The 14,630-nt window shown below is 46.3% G+C and overlaps 2 protein-coding genes across 3 annotated transcripts; both read right to left on the reverse strand.

The window, feature by feature from the left end:
* Positions 1 to 444: 444 nt before the first annotated feature.
* LOC116989810 (E3 ubiquitin-protein ligase TRIM39-like) lies at positions 445 to 996 on the reverse strand. The gene has a single exon (XM_033047395.1). It carries the CDS (start codon positions 988 to 990, stop codon positions 529 to 531), a length of 462 nt encoding a protein of 153 aa, XP_032903286.1. The 5' UTR covers positions 991 to 996; the 3' UTR covers positions 445 to 528.
* A 100-nt stretch (positions 997 to 1,096) lies between these two features.
* On the reverse strand, positions 1,097 to 12,151 carry LOC116989786 (zinc-binding protein A33-like). Of its 2 annotated transcripts, none has more exons than XM_033047364.1 (6): positions 11,695 to 12,151; positions 11,508 to 11,603; positions 5,225 to 5,458; positions 3,141 to 3,163; positions 2,912 to 3,048; positions 1,097 to 1,363 (listed from the first exon to the last, which is right to left on the reverse strand). In XM_033047364.1, exons 1-6 carry the CDS (start codon positions 12,103 to 12,105, stop codon positions 1,173 to 1,175), a joined length of 1,092 nt encoding a protein of 363 aa, XP_032903255.1. In that variant the 5' UTR covers positions 12,106 to 12,151; the 3' UTR covers positions 1,097 to 1,172. The 2 variants fall into 2 exon arrangements, with proteins under 2 accessions (XP_032903255.1, XP_032903254.1); XM_033047363.1 differs by having other exon boundaries at positions 1,097 to 1,366.
* Between the last annotated feature and the right edge of the window lie 2,479 nt (positions 12,152 to 14,630).

Consider the following 14,630-nt stretch of genomic DNA (forward strand, 5'->3'; position numbering starts at 1 on the left):
ACATATCCTACAGAGAGACAGGCAGAGCCTGAGCACAACGGGCTCCCACCTGGAACTGGGAATTCGGTTTGAACCCATTCTTCCAAAGATCCGTAGCGAAGAAAACTAATCTGTTGTGTGGAGAGCAAATGCTGCAAACACGCTATCTGTGTCGGCGGACTTTAGGACCCGGGGGAGCCCGGAGCTCAGGACCCGCCGCCCGCGGCTGCTGCTGAACCCGCGGGGAGGGAGTTTGTTTCAATCTTTATATTTTCACAAAAGTAATTTCTGTTCTGTTGCCGGATGCGGTTAACGGGTTAAAATGAACGGGTCGACAGACAGACAGCTCTGATTTCAGTTGCTGTTTATTTCACTCTTCCCACATTTACATTCCCCCTGGTTTTATTTCCGCGCTCACTGGGGTTTCACGACGCGGATTTTGGGGAATAAATGGGAGCCGTTCGTTCAGCGCCGACCTGTTGTCCACCGGGTTTCTACCCCACAGCCCCTGAGCCCCGCTCCTGACGCCGGTCCCGGGACCCGACCCTTTTACACACCCGGAGCGGAACCGGAGCAGATTCTCAGCCAATGGTTTTCATCCGCAATACCGATCAAAGGATAAAGTTTCTCCGTGAATTTATTCCCAGCGAAGGTGTGGAGAATGGACTTGGTGTCCGCGTCGTAAAATGAAACTGTCCCGGACTCGTAACTGAGATAAACTCCCACCCTCCCGGGGATGGGACGGGCGGGGAGAGGGGATGGAGGGGAGGCGGATGCATTAAACACGTCACCCCACCGCCCGATGCTCCAGACTCCAGTCTTCGGGGTCGGTGTGACATCTCTCTTCCTCTCCACAGACTCTGCGGCGACTCCCAGCCTCCATTCCCGACTCCCCGCCAGCTCCACCTCCCAGTAATGTCTCCCAGATGTGAATCCCTCGGATCCCATCACACGCGCTTTGACTGTAAACCTCTTCCCGGTGTCAGGGAGACTCCTCCGGGTCCGGTCCATCTCACGCTCTTCCGATCCTCAGACACCTCGAGCCGCGCATGCGCTGTTTCCAAATCCAGGGTGACGGAGACTGGGGGGAGAAGCAGAGAATCAGAGAGGGGGGGGGGGGGGGGGGACGTGGGGTGGAGATTGTGGGAAGAGGAGGTTGATGCGAGTGGTCATTAGAGGTGGTTAAAGAGGAGTTAGAGTTGTGGTGGAGTCGCCTTGTTCATACTGAACGAGGCCGGACATGAGGGGCCAGGTGACGCGCTCCTGTTTTCTTGAGAGGCGGTGAGACAGAGACAGAGGGAGGGGTGTGGCTGTCGGTTGTGTTCAGGGATCTCCCATCTCCAGCTGCCTGTGTGAAAGTGAATCTTCCCGGCAGCTGCGTTTGCTACTGGAACAAAACGACAATTCCCCCTCAGCCCATAATTCCACACAAGCTCTGCAACTACACGTTACTCAGATGTGTCTGATCAATGAGGATAAATTAATCTATGTCCGTTTTATTTAACAGAATGAATTGCAGATCCAAGTTTACTAAAGAGACAGAATGTGCTGAAGTAATTAACAGAGGCTGCGTCAGCATCTTTGCAGAACATGGATACGTTTTGTTTCAAAGACAGACACAAAATGCTGGAGTAACTCAGCGGGACAGGCAGCATCTCTGGAGAGAAGGATTGGGTGGCGTTTCGTGTCGAGACCGAAGTTAGGGGAGAGGGAGAGACCGAGATAAGGAAGTACAAGGTGTGAAAACGTTAACAAGGGGATGAAGTTCAAGATAAATGTAGCATAGATCATTGTTAGCTGGGAGAAGGTAACAACAAAGCTAACAGAGATAAAATGTAATCGGAGACAGTCAAACTGGTTGGAGAACTGTGAATGGGGAGGGATATAGAGTGAGTGAAATGAAGGGCTACTTGAATTTTGAGAACTTAATATTCATACCTCTGGGTTGTAAGCAAATTAAATATGAGCTGATGGTCCTCCAATTTGCGCTTGGCCTCACACTGACAATGGAGAAGGCCCAGGACAGAAATGTCAATGTGGGAATGGGAGGGAGAGTTAAAGTGTTTAGCAACCGGGAGATCTGGTACATTTAGGCGGACTGAGCGGAGGTGTTCAGTGAAGCGATCGCCAAGCCTGCACTTGGTCTCGCCATATAGACAATAGACAATAGGTTTAGGAGTAGACCATTTGCCCTTTCGATCCAGCACCGCCATTCAATCTGATAATGGCTGATCACCACCACAATCAGTACCCCACAATGTACATGAGTCCACACCTGATAAAGTGGATACAGTAGATGAGGTTGGAGGAGGTGCAAATGAATCTCTGCTTCACCTGAAAAGACTGTCGTGGTCTTTGGACGAAGTCGGAGGGAGGAGGTATAGGGACAGGTGTTGCATCTCCTGCGGTTGCAGGGAGAAGTACCTGGAGAGAGGGAGGTTTGGGTGGAAAGGGATGAGTGAAACAGGAAGTTGCAGAGGGAACGGTCTGCGGAAAGCGGAAAGGGGTGGGGATGGGAAGTTGTGGCTAGTGGTGGGATTCTATATCCACCCAACACAAGTGAGAGGCGGATACCAGCGAGAGGATTGTTTTGAAAGGCGAATTGTTGGATGAATGCCAGGGAGGAAAGGAAAAACGGTGTGAGATAAGGATGGAAGGGGGTGTGCATTGTGAAGCCCGAGGTAGGGATGTCCATGGTGGATGTGGTGGAGGATGTGGTGGAGGATGTGGTGGAGGGGAGAAATGGATATGAGTGCAGGTGAGGTACAGGGAAATGATGGTGGTGGTGGTGGGGGGGTCAAGAATCTGCAGGAGGATGGGGTGGGGGTTGGAGGGAGAAGGTGTGTGTGTGTGTGTGTGTGTGAGTGTGTGTGTGTGTGTGGGGGGGGGTATTATGTTAGTTTAAAAAAAACAGAGAATTCAATATTTTTACCGTAAGGTGAAAAGCTACACCGCTTAATGGCATCAGATATTTCTGTTATCATTGTGCTCAACACAAAGGGGCGATAGATCGTTTCAAAGGCCGGGGCAGCGTCTGTCACTGACAACGATTCAGTATCAACACTCGCACTGCAAACAGTAAACACATGGTGATACATTGAGCATGTGATTGGTGTTACATTACACATCCACACACAGTTTCAGTCAAGAGCATGTCCTACCTGCTCTCCCGACCAGCTTCATCCTGAAATAAATAAAACACAAAGCTCAATTCATTGAGATACAAGAAATGCAAAATGCCATCTTATATAAAACACAAAGTGCTGGAACACGGCGTAGCAGGCAGCGTTTCACGAGGATGTGGATTGTTGATGCTTCGATTCGGCCCCCTCCTGTACATCATCGAGACCAAGCGTAGACTAAGTGACCCAGATCTGCGGAACATCCCGGTTGCTCAACATTCCAACTCCACTTCTCATTTCCATATTGTTCTTCCAGTCCTGGGCCTCCTCCATTGACAGAGTGAGGTCACACGCAAAATGGAGGATCGGCACCTCATCTTCCGCTCGGGTAGTTTACAACACAGCAGAATGAACATTGACATCTCCAATGTTAGGTTACACCATCTCTCTCCCCTTTACCCCATTTCTTCCATGTGCCCAGCTTAATGACCTTCCACTTTTCACACCAACCCGCTCTCTTACCCATTCCCCCAGAACCCTTTCTCCTCTAATCCTCCATCTGGCAACATATCTCTCCTCTTTTCGGACCTGACCCCCTTTCTATGCTATTCATCTCTAGCCGATGTCCACACAACTGCCAGTCAACCATCCCTCACCTGTATTCTTTGCCTGTCATGAGGCTTTGTCAAACTCCATCGCTTTTCCAGCTCCCCACCCCTCACAACAACAATCTGAAGAAGGGTCCCGATGCGAAACGTCACCCATCCAAATCCCCCACAGATGTTGCCGAACCCGCAGAGTTGCTCCAACACTTTATTTTTTCCCCCCTGAATTTATTGGGACTGATGGTTCACATCACAACAGAAACTATTCCAAAGAACTTTAGGAGCAGCTGAAAATTCCCATTGTCCAACTCTGACCCCAGCTGACACAGCTTGAGGGTATTACACAAAGAACAAAGAACCAAGAATGTGCAAGGAGTGTTAGTGAAAAATCTGCCATTGATCCAAGGATCAAACTTACAGGAAAGACTACACAATTCGTGAGTTGAATATTATCTTGATTAGTGCGGGTGTCAGGGATTTGGGGAGAAGGCAGGAGAATGGGGTTTGCACAGGTAGATCAGCCACGATTGAATGGCGAAATAGACTTGATGGGCTAATTCTGCTCCTAACATTTCTGAACGAATGAACTTATTATAGTTACATGTAGTACGGTGAAAAGCCTTTGTTTACATGCTATCCTGTCAAAGAAAAGCCTGTACATGAATAGAAACATAGAAAATAGGTGCAGGAGGATGCCATTCGGCCCTTCGAGCCAGCACCGCCATTCATTGTGATCCTGGCTGATCGTCCCCTATCAATAACCCGTGCCTGCCTTCTCCCCATATCCCCTGACTCCACTAGCCCCGAGAGCTCTATCTAACTCTCTCTTAAATCCATCCAGTGATTTGGCCTCCACTGCCCTCTGTGGCAGGGAATTCCATAAATTCACAACTCTCTGGGAGAAAAAGTTTTTCTCACCTCAGTCTGAAATGACCTCCCCTATATTCTAAGACTATGGCCCCTGGTTCTGGACTCGCCCAACATTGGGACCATTTTCCCTGCATCTAGCTTGTCCAATCCTTTTATAATTTTATATGTTTCTATAAGATATCCCCTCATCCTTCTAAACTCCAGTGAATACAAGCCTAGTCTTTTCAATCTTTCCTCATATGACAGTCCCGCCATCCCAGGGATCAATCTCGTGAACCTACGCTGCACTGCCTCAATCACAAGGATGTCCTTCCTCAAATTAGGAGACCAAAACTGAACACATACTGCACTCTCTACTCCTATACTGAAATCCTCTTGTTATGAGGGCCAACATTCCATTAGCTTTCTTCACTGCCTGTTGTACCTGCACGCCAACTTTCAGTGACCGGTGTACAAGGACACCCAGGTCTCGCGGTACCTTCCCCTTACCTAAGCTATAAACACAATCCGTCCACAGTGTAGTGATAAAGGATAAAGGGTACAACATTTAGTGCAAGATTAAACATTGAAATATCAGATAATGAGAAGAAACTGAATTGGTGATAAAATATCAGGTGGTCTTATCCAAACTGTCGTGTAACTCCTCACCTTCAGAAATGTCACGCCGTCCTTGTGATCGATCTGTTCCTGTAACTGTGAGAGTTCCTCTTCAATGGAATTTAAATTCTCTTGAATCTCTTGAAGATTTTTCTTCATTCTTTTTACAATCTTTTTCTCTTCCTTCCGGATATCTCCAAGTAAGCGCTGCTCTTTCTCAGTGAATATCTGGTGCAGTTCAACAAACTGGGATGTGATCTGTGACTGAAGGTTGTGTGACTCTTCCTGTCAGATGAAAGATTAAAATCAATATATTATGTCACTCTGCTGTGTTTCTTCATGACATGGAAGGTGACATTTGGCGAGTGAATCTCGAGTCCTGAGGTGCACAAATAAGCCCTTCTGCCCAACATGTCCATGCTGGGCTCTGTACGTATCTACACTAATTCAATTTACCCGTATGTAATCCATAGCTTTCATTACCTTGGCAAATCAAGAGTTCTTCTTGATAATTCTGAAATACCTGGTGAAAGTAATGTAACAGACCAAGACCTTATCAAATCAGTTTAATTGTGTAATGCACCGGATTTGATAAAGGGAACTCGACGTTAAGGAGCCATTAGGAGGTAGTGACCATAATATGGTTAGTTTTAATCTACAATTTGAGAGGGAGAAGGGTAAATCGGAGGTGTCAGTGTTACAGTTGAACAAAGGGGACTATGGAGCCATGTGGGAGGAGCTGCCCAAAGATGACTGGAAAGATACCTTAACAGGGATGACAGTGGAACAACAATGGCAGGTATTTTTGGGAATAATACAGAAGGTGCATGATCAGTTTATTCCAAAGTGGAAGAAAGATTCCACGGGGAATAAGGGGCGACCATGGCTGACAAGGAAAGTCAGGGACGGTATACAAATAAAAGAGAAGTACAACGTAGCAAAGATGAGAGGGAGGCAAGAGGATTGGGTAATGTTTAAAGTGCAACAGAATATACCAAAAAGACAATACGGGGAGAAAAGATGAGGTACGAAGGTAAGCTAACCAAGAATATAAAGCAGGATAGTAAAAGCTTCTTTAGGTATGTGAAGAAGAGATCATTAGTTAAGACCAAAGTTGGACCCTTGAAGACTGAAAAAGGTGAATTTATAATGGTGAACAAGGAAATGGCTGCTGAGTTGAACATGTACTTTGGATCCGTCTTCACTAAGGACGACACAAACTATCATCCCGATATAATAGTGGCCAGAGGATCTGGGGTGACGGAGGAACTGAAGGAAATCCATATTAGGCAGGAATGTTGTTGGGTAGACTGATGGGACTGAAGGCTGATAAATCCCCAGTGCCTGATGGTCTGCATCCCAGGGTACTTAAGGAAGTGACTCTAGAAATCGTGGATGTATTGGTGATCATTTTCCAATGTTCTATAGATTCAGGATCAGTTCCTGTGGATTGGAGGGTAGCTAATGTTATCCCACTTTTTAAGAAAGGTGGGAGAGAGAAACCAGGTAATTATAGACCAGTTAGCCTGACATCGGTGGTGGGGAAGATGCTGGAGTCAATCATAAAATATGAATTAGCGGCACATTTGGATAGCAGTAACAGGATCGGTCCGAGTCAGCATGGATTTACGATGGGGAAATCATGCTTGACTAAACTTCTGCAATTTTTTGAGAGTGTAACCAGGAAAATCGACAAGGGAGAGCCAGTGGATGTAGAGTACCTGAACTTTCAGAAAGCATTTGATAAGGTCCCACATAAATTAGTGGGCAAACTGAGGGCACATGGTATTGGGGGTAGAGTGCTGACATGGATAGAAAATTGGTTGGCAGACAGAAAACAAAGAGCAGGGAAACGATATATTCCAGGATTTCGTTGCTTCAGGTGTGATAGAATTGGAGGGGCAAGAGGTGGAGGTGTTGCATTGCTTATCAGGGAAGATATTACAGCAGTGCTTTGGCAGGATATATTAGAGGGCTCGTCTAGGGAGGCTATTTGGGTGGAACTGAGAAATGGGAAAGGGGTAGCAACACTTATAGGGGTGTATTATAGACCGCCAAATGGGGAGCGAGAATTGGAAGAGTAAATATGTAAGGAGATTGCAGATATTAGTAGTAAGCACAAGGTAGTGATTGTGGGAGATTTCAATTTTCCACACATAGACTGGGAATGGGCTGGATGGGTTGGAGTTTGTAAAATGTGTGCAGGATAGTTTTTTGCAGCAATACATGTGGGGACGACAGATGGCACAATGGGCTAAGTGTTCGGCTGGCAACCGGAAGGTAGCTGGTTCGAATCCCGCTTGGAGTGCATACTGTCGTTGTGTCCTTGGGCAAGACACTTCACCCACCTTTGCCTGTGTGTGTCCTTGGGCAAGACACTTCACACACCTTTGCCTGTGTGTGTGAATGTAATTATGTGAAGCACTTTTTGGGGTCAATGCAAGTTAACTAAAAATGTGCTATATAAATAAAGAAATTTAATTTAATTTAAAGTACCTACTAGAGAAGGGGCGGTGCTGGACCTCCTGTTAGGAAATGAGACGGGTCAGGTGGCAGAGGTATGCGTTGGGGAACAGTTCGGGACCAGTGATCACAATACAATTAGTGTCAATATAATTATGGAGAGGGTCAGAACTGGACCTAGGATTGAGATTTTTGATTGGAGAAAGGCTAACTTTGAGGAGATGCGAATGGATTTAAAAGGAGTAAATTGGGCCATTTTGTTTTATGGGAAAGATGTGGAAGAGAAATTGAGTACATTTAAAGGTGAAATTTTAAGAGTACATAATCTTTATGTCCCTGTTCGGTTGAAAGGAAATAGTAAAAATCGGAAAGAGCCATGGTTTTCAAGGGAAATTGGACACTTGGTTCGGAAAAAGAGGGAGACCTACAATAATTATAGGCAGCATGGAGTAAATTAGGTGCTTGAGGAGTATAAAGAATGTAAAAAAAATCTTAAGAAAGAAATTGGAAAAGCTAAAAGATGATATGAGGTTGCTTTGGCAGGTAAGGTGAAAGTAAACCCAAAGGGCTTCTACAGCTATATTAATAGTAAAATTATAATGAGGGATAAAATTGGTCCATTAGAGAGTCAGAGTGGACAGCTATCTGCAGAGCCAAAAGAGATGGGGGAGATATTGAACAATTTCTTTTCTTCGGTATTCACCAAGGAGAAGGATATTGAATTATGTGAGGTAAGGGAAACAAGTAGAGTAGCTATGGAAACTATGAGATTCAAAGAAGAGGAAGTACTGACACTTTTGAGAAATATAAAAGTGGATAAGTCTCCAGGTCCGGACAGGATATGCCCGAGGACATTGAGGGAAGTTAGTGTAGAAATAGCAGGGGCTATGACAGAAATATTTCAAATGTCATTAGAAACGGGAATAGTGCCGGAGGATTGGCGTACTGCGCATGTTGTTCCATTGTTTAAAAAGGGGTCTAAGAGTAAACCTAGCAATTATAGACCTGTTAGTTTGACGTCAGTGGTGGGCAAATTAATGGAAAGGATACTTAGAGATAATATATATAAGCATCTGAATAAACAGGGTCTGATTAGGAACAGTCAACATGGATTTGTGCCTGGAAGGTCATGTTTGACTAATCTTCTTGAATTTTTTGAAGAGGTTACTCGGGAAATTGATGAGGGTAAAGCAGTGGATGTTGTATATATGGACTTCAGTAAGGCCTTTGACAAGGTTCCTCATGAAAGGTTGGTTAAGAAGGTTCAATGGTTGGGTATTAATGGTGGAGTAGCAAGATGGATTCAACAGTGGCTGAATGGGAGATGCCAGAGAGTAATGGTGGATGGTTGTTTGTCAGGTTGGAGGCCAGTGACTAGTGGGGTGCCACAGGGATCTGTGTTGGGTCCACTGTTGTTTGTCATGTACATCAATGATCTGGATGATGGTGTGGTTAATTGGATTAGTAAGTATGCAGATGATACTAAGGTAGGTGGGGTTGTGGATAATGAAGTAGATTTTCAAAGTCTACAGAGAGATTTATGCCAGTTGGAAGAGTGGACTGAAAGATGGCAGATGGAGTTTAATGCTGATAAGTGTGAGGTGCTACATCTTGGCAGGACAAATCAAAATAGGACGTACATGGTAAATGGTAGGGAATTGAAGAATGCAGGTGAACAGAGGGATCTGGGAATAACTGTGCACAGTTCCCTGAAAGTGGAATCTCATGTAGATAGGGTGGTAAAGAAAGCTTTTGGTGTGCTGGCCTTTATAAATCAGAGCATTGAGTATAGAAGTTGGGATGTAATGTTAAAATTGTACAAGGCATTGGTGAGGCCAATTCTGGAGTATGGGGTACAATTTTGGTCGCCTAATTATAGGAAGGATGTCAACAAAATAGAGCGAGTACAGAGGAGATTTACTAGAATGTTGCCTGGGTTTCAGCAACTAAGTTACAGAGAAAGGTTGAACAAGTTAGGGCTTTATTCTTTGGAGCGCAGAAGGTTAAGGGGGGACTTGATAGAGGTCTTTAAAATGATGACAGGGATAGACAGAGTTGACGTGGATAAGCTTTTCCCACTGAGAGTAGGGAAGATTCAAACAAGGGGACATGACTTGAGAATTAAGGGACAGAGGTTTAGGGGTAACATGAGGGGGAACTTCTTTACTCAGAGAGTGGTGGCTGTGTGGAATGAGCTTCCAGTGAAGGTGGTGGAGGCAGGTTCGTTTTTATCATTTAAAAATAAATTGGATAGTTATATGGACGGGAAAGGAATGGAGGGTTATGGTCTGAGCGCAGGTATATGGGTCTAGGGGAGAATACGTGTTCGGCACGGACTAGAAGGGTCGAGATGGCCTGTTTCCGTGCTCTAATTGTTATATGGTTATATGGTTATATGGTTATTAACGGGTTCCTTTCAGAATGGCAGGCAGTGACTAGTGGGGTACCGCAAGGTTCGGTGCTGGGACCGCAGCTATTTACAATATACATTAATAATTTAGATGAAGGGATTCAAAGTAACATTACAAATTTGCAGATGACACCAAACTGGGTGGCAGTGTGAACTGTGAGGAGGATGCTATGTGAATGCAGGGTGACTTGGCAGGTTGGGTGAGTGGGCAGATGCACTTTAATGTGGATAAATGTGAGTTTATCCACTTTGGAAGCAACAACAGGAAGGCATATTATTATCTAAATGGTGTCAAGTTGGGAAAAGGGATCTGGGGGCCTTGTTCATCAGTCAATGAAAGTAAGCATGCAGGTACAGCAGGCAATGAAGAACGCGAATGGCATGTTGGCCTTCATAAGAAGAGGAGTTGAGTATAGGAACAAAGAGGTCCTTCTGCAGTTGTACAAGGCCCTAGTGAGACCACATATGGAGTATTGTGTGCAGATTTGAACCAATAATTTAACGAAGGACATTCTTGCTATTGAGGGAGCGTAGTGTAGGTTTACAAGGTTAATTCCGGTATGGCGGGACTGTCATATGTTGAGAGAGGGGAGCGGCTGGGCTTGTACACTCTGGAGTTTAGAAGGATGAGAGGGGTTCTAATGGAAACAGAAAAGATTGTTAAGGGTTTGTACACGCTAGAGGCAGGAAACATGTTCCCGATTTTGGGGGAGTCCAGAACCAGGGGCCACAGTTTTAAGAATAAGGGGTAAGCCATTTAGAACGGAAATGAGGAAATACTTTTTCACATAGAGAGTTGTGAATGTGGAATTCTCTGCCTCAGAGGTGGTGGAGGCTGGTTATCTGGATAGGGCTCTTAATGATAGCGGATTCAGGGGATACGAGGAGAAAGCAGGAACGGGATACTGATTGGGGATGATCAGCCATTGAATGATGGTGCTGGCTCGAAGGGCCGAATGGCCTACTCCTGCACCTATTGTCTCTTGTCTATTGTGTATTGTCTATTGTCCATTGCCCCATCTGCGCAATTTCCACCTGGCCCACCAGGTGCTAATATTATCTCTCCACCAATTTGTTCAAATATATTTTAAATATTGTTATGGTACCTGAATCAACTACCTCCCCAGGCAGCTCGTCCCATATACCCACCACAAAAGTTGCCCTTAATGTTCCTATTAAATCTGTTCCCTCCCATCTTAAACTTATGCCCTCGCATGCTCGATGCCCTACTCAGGGTAAGAGACTGAGTATTCACCCTGACATTTCGTTTCGTTATATTATACACCTACAATAGATCATTCTTCAGACTCCTGCGCTCCAGTGAGTAAAGTCCTTGGCTGCCCAACCGCTCCCAAGATCTCGGGTCCTCGACTACTGAGCTCTATAGAGGTGCCCATTATTACACGCATCACAGGGATCAAATCTACACAAAATAATGAAATCGATAGTACAAAGCCTCACCTGAACTCCAGAAATGCTCTCTTTCTGTTCGTGCTCCATTTGCTCGATCTCTGATTTCTTTTCTGTGAGAGATTCGAAAGATGATTTCACCTGATCCTGGGGTTGGGTTTCAGATCAGACAAGAGGAATCTCAGGAAATAAACAAAAACATGACACAATGATGTGATCAATATCGGTTTGCTTTTACCTTGTAAATTTCAACAGCTTCTTCTATCGGTATGAAGCTGTGAGACTTGTGTTCCCGCCCATCTCGACAGATCAGACAAATCACTTTCTTGTCAGTTTCACAAAACAGCTTCAGTTCTTCCTGATGTTTCTCGCAGTGAAGTTTACTTTCCTTCTCTTTGAGATTTAGGCTCAGTGCTCGAGCTTTCTCAGTCAGTCTCGCCAAGGCCCGATTCACCCTGAGGGTGCGGTCCACAAACTCGTCTCTACATTCCGGGCAGGTGTTTTTCGCCTCCCTGTCCCAACTCTGTGTGATACAGGAGCGGCAGAAGTTGTGCCCGCACTCCAGTATCACCGGATCGGTGAAGAAATCCAGGCAGATGGGACAAACTACCTCCTCGGTCAAACTCTCGACCTGGTCTTTCGAAGCCATTTTATCTCCGCTTCCTGGTTCAAAATGTATTCACTGACGTGGAGCTGCCGAATATGGCCATGGTCACGTGGCAGTTACGGTGACGCAGCTATAGAGTTGCTGCCTGACAGCGAATTGCTTCCCGAGACCCGGGTTCGATCCTGACTACGGGTTCGGTCTGGACGGAGTTTGTACGTTCTCCCATTAATCTGTGCGGGTTTTCTCCGCTTCGGTTCTTCAGGGGCTTGGAAAATGTTTTTTAAAAAATGGCTTGGTAAATGTAAAAAATGTCCCTAGTTGGTGTAGGATAGTGTTAATGTCTGGGGATCGCTTGTCGGCGCGGAACCGGTGGGCCGAAGTGCCTGTTTGCGCGCTGTATCTCTCAACCAATTAAACTCCTACTGTACCGTGTCGCTGCGCCCGCTGCTGTCCCGGGCAATGAATGCTATCTGGCTGCAAGTGTTCAGTGTGATGATGTCCTGGCCGCTTTCAGCTCGTCTCACACGAGGGAGGGGTAGATTGGATATTACAATGGCCTGAATATGGACGAGAAAGAGTAAGGCAGGACAGAAAGGGACGGGGCCCGGCGCTAAGGAAGCCTCGGGTATAGCCTGAGGAGGTGTTGCACCTGTTGGGCAGTGGAACCCGCCGCCCGCATCTCCGTTCACAGCCCGGGATCAGGATGGACGGAGACCTCCCTCCGCCCTTATTTTATTCCACAACAGTGCACCTGTCTCTCATGCAGCAGTCTTCGGGGCAATCTATGTTTGCGTGTATTGTTTAAAGGATATTATATGACCCTCTAAAATTCATTGCAGGTTGCAAAGGTTCACCGTGTCTACTGATCAGTTTATTTTAGTTTGGTTTACTTTAGAGATACAGCGCGAAAACAGGCCCTTCGGCCCACCGATTCCGCACCGACATGCGAAGTCCGTGCATCCAGGGATCCCCGCATATTAACACTCTAGTGCACACATAAGGAACAAATGTCCACATCCGCCAAGGCAATTAACCTACATACCTGTACGTCTTTAGAATGTGGGAGGAAACCGAAGATTTCGGAGAAAACCCACGCGGTCTCGGGGAGAACCTATAAACTCCGTACAGACGGCATCCGTAGTCGGGATCGAACCCGGGTCTCTGGCGCTGCAAGCGCTGCAAGGCAGCAACTCTACCACTGCGCCACCGTGGAATCAGTGAGTGTGGAACACGGAACACTCAGATTCGAAAGCCCAATTGGCAGCATTTCCTCCCGCCCCTGCAGGTCATTCTTGCCGCTAATGCTTCCGAGATGGCGCCCAACCAAGGCGTCTATTTGCGTGCGATGCAGATCTACAATCACATATTACAATCGCCCCACACTCTTAAATCTCTACTCCCTCCTCAACATTTCTCACTTTAACTATGATCGGACTTTGCTGGTTTAACCTTGGACTAAACGTTATTCCATCATCGAGTATCTGTCCACTGTAAGTGGCTCGATTGTAATCATGTATTGTCTTTCTGCTGACTGGATAGCGCGCAACAAAAGTATTTCACTGTACCTCGAAACACGTGACAATAAACTAAACTGAAAAGCCTTATTCCCCTCAGATAGGCACAAAATGCCGGAGACCGCTTCTATCCGAAACGTCACCCATTTCTTCTCTCCAGAGATGCTGCCTGTCCCGCTGAGTTACTCCAGCATGTTGTGTCTATCTTCGGTCAAACCAGCATCTGCAATTCCTTCCTACACTCCGAGCCATATTTCCCTTGTTGCTTCTCTCTCTCAAATCTGTGCCCATTTGAACCTCGCTCACATGGGAAAGACCCCGACCCCCTGCTCCCCATTCCCCCTCTCCACACCGGACCCGAGCTTGAACCCTCTGTGAAAGCTTTCAAATTCCCTTCTCCACAGAGAACCTGCACCCGCTTCTCCAGCCTCACCCTCGAACCGAATCTCCTCATCCTTGAAACCATTCCAGTGAATATCTCCTGCGCCCTCCCGATGACCCTCGCTTCATTCATTAAGTTTGGTGACCAGAAATAGGCTTGATGCACCAGTTGGGTCCAAACCTGTGTTTTATACCGATTCAACATAACCTCCTGATGAAGTAGGAAGGAACTGCAGATCCTGGTTTAAATCGAAGACAGTTACAAAATGCTGGAGTATCTCAGCAGGACAGGCAGCGTCTCAGGAGAGAAGGAATGGGTGACGTTTAGGGTCGAGACCCTTCTTCGGACTCATTCACATTTTTTTCTACCTCATTATATCACCGTCTATATATCTCGCTTCCCTTTCCCCTGACTCTCGGTCTGAAGAAGGGTCTCGACCCGAAACGTCACTCACTCCTTCTGTCCAGAGATGCTGCCTGTCCCGCTGAGTTACTCCAGCATTTGTGACTATGTCCTGATGTTGTACTCTGGGCCTTCATTGATGAGGTTCTGGATTCCCGTTGCCTTTACTGGCTGCACTTCAATGTGATTTACGCAGGTAAAGCACTCTGTGGTCTCCGAAAAGAGATGCGAGGACATTGTATAAATGTTAGCGGGTTGTGACGCTGCAA

This window comes from Amblyraja radiata, chromosome 30 (genome assembly GCF_010909765.2).
Source record: "Amblyraja radiata isolate CabotCenter1 chromosome 30, sAmbRad1.1.pri, whole genome shotgun sequence".
NCBI lineage: Eukaryota > Metazoa > Chordata > Chondrichthyes > Rajiformes > Rajidae > Amblyraja > Amblyraja radiata.

Excerpts from the sequence above, each read along its gene's own strand:
- LOC116989786 (XM_033047363.1), bottom strand. The coding sequence starts at position 12,105 with ATGGCTTCGAAAGACCAGGTCGAGAGTTTGACCGAGGAGGTAGTTTGT. Across the intron at positions 3,164-5,224 it reads ACGGCGTGACATTTCTGAAG|GATGAAGCTGGTCGGGAGAG; the intron begins GTGAGGAGTTAC and ends TATTTATTTCAG. Across the intron at positions 3,049-3,140 it reads GAAGCTGGTCGGGAGAGCAG|TGCGAGTGTTGATACTGAAT; the intron begins GTAGGACATGCT and ends TACTGTTTGCAG.
- LOC116989810 (XM_033047395.1), bottom strand. The coding sequence starts at position 990 with ATGGACCGGACCCGGAGGAGTCTCCCTGACACCGGGAAGAGGTTTACA.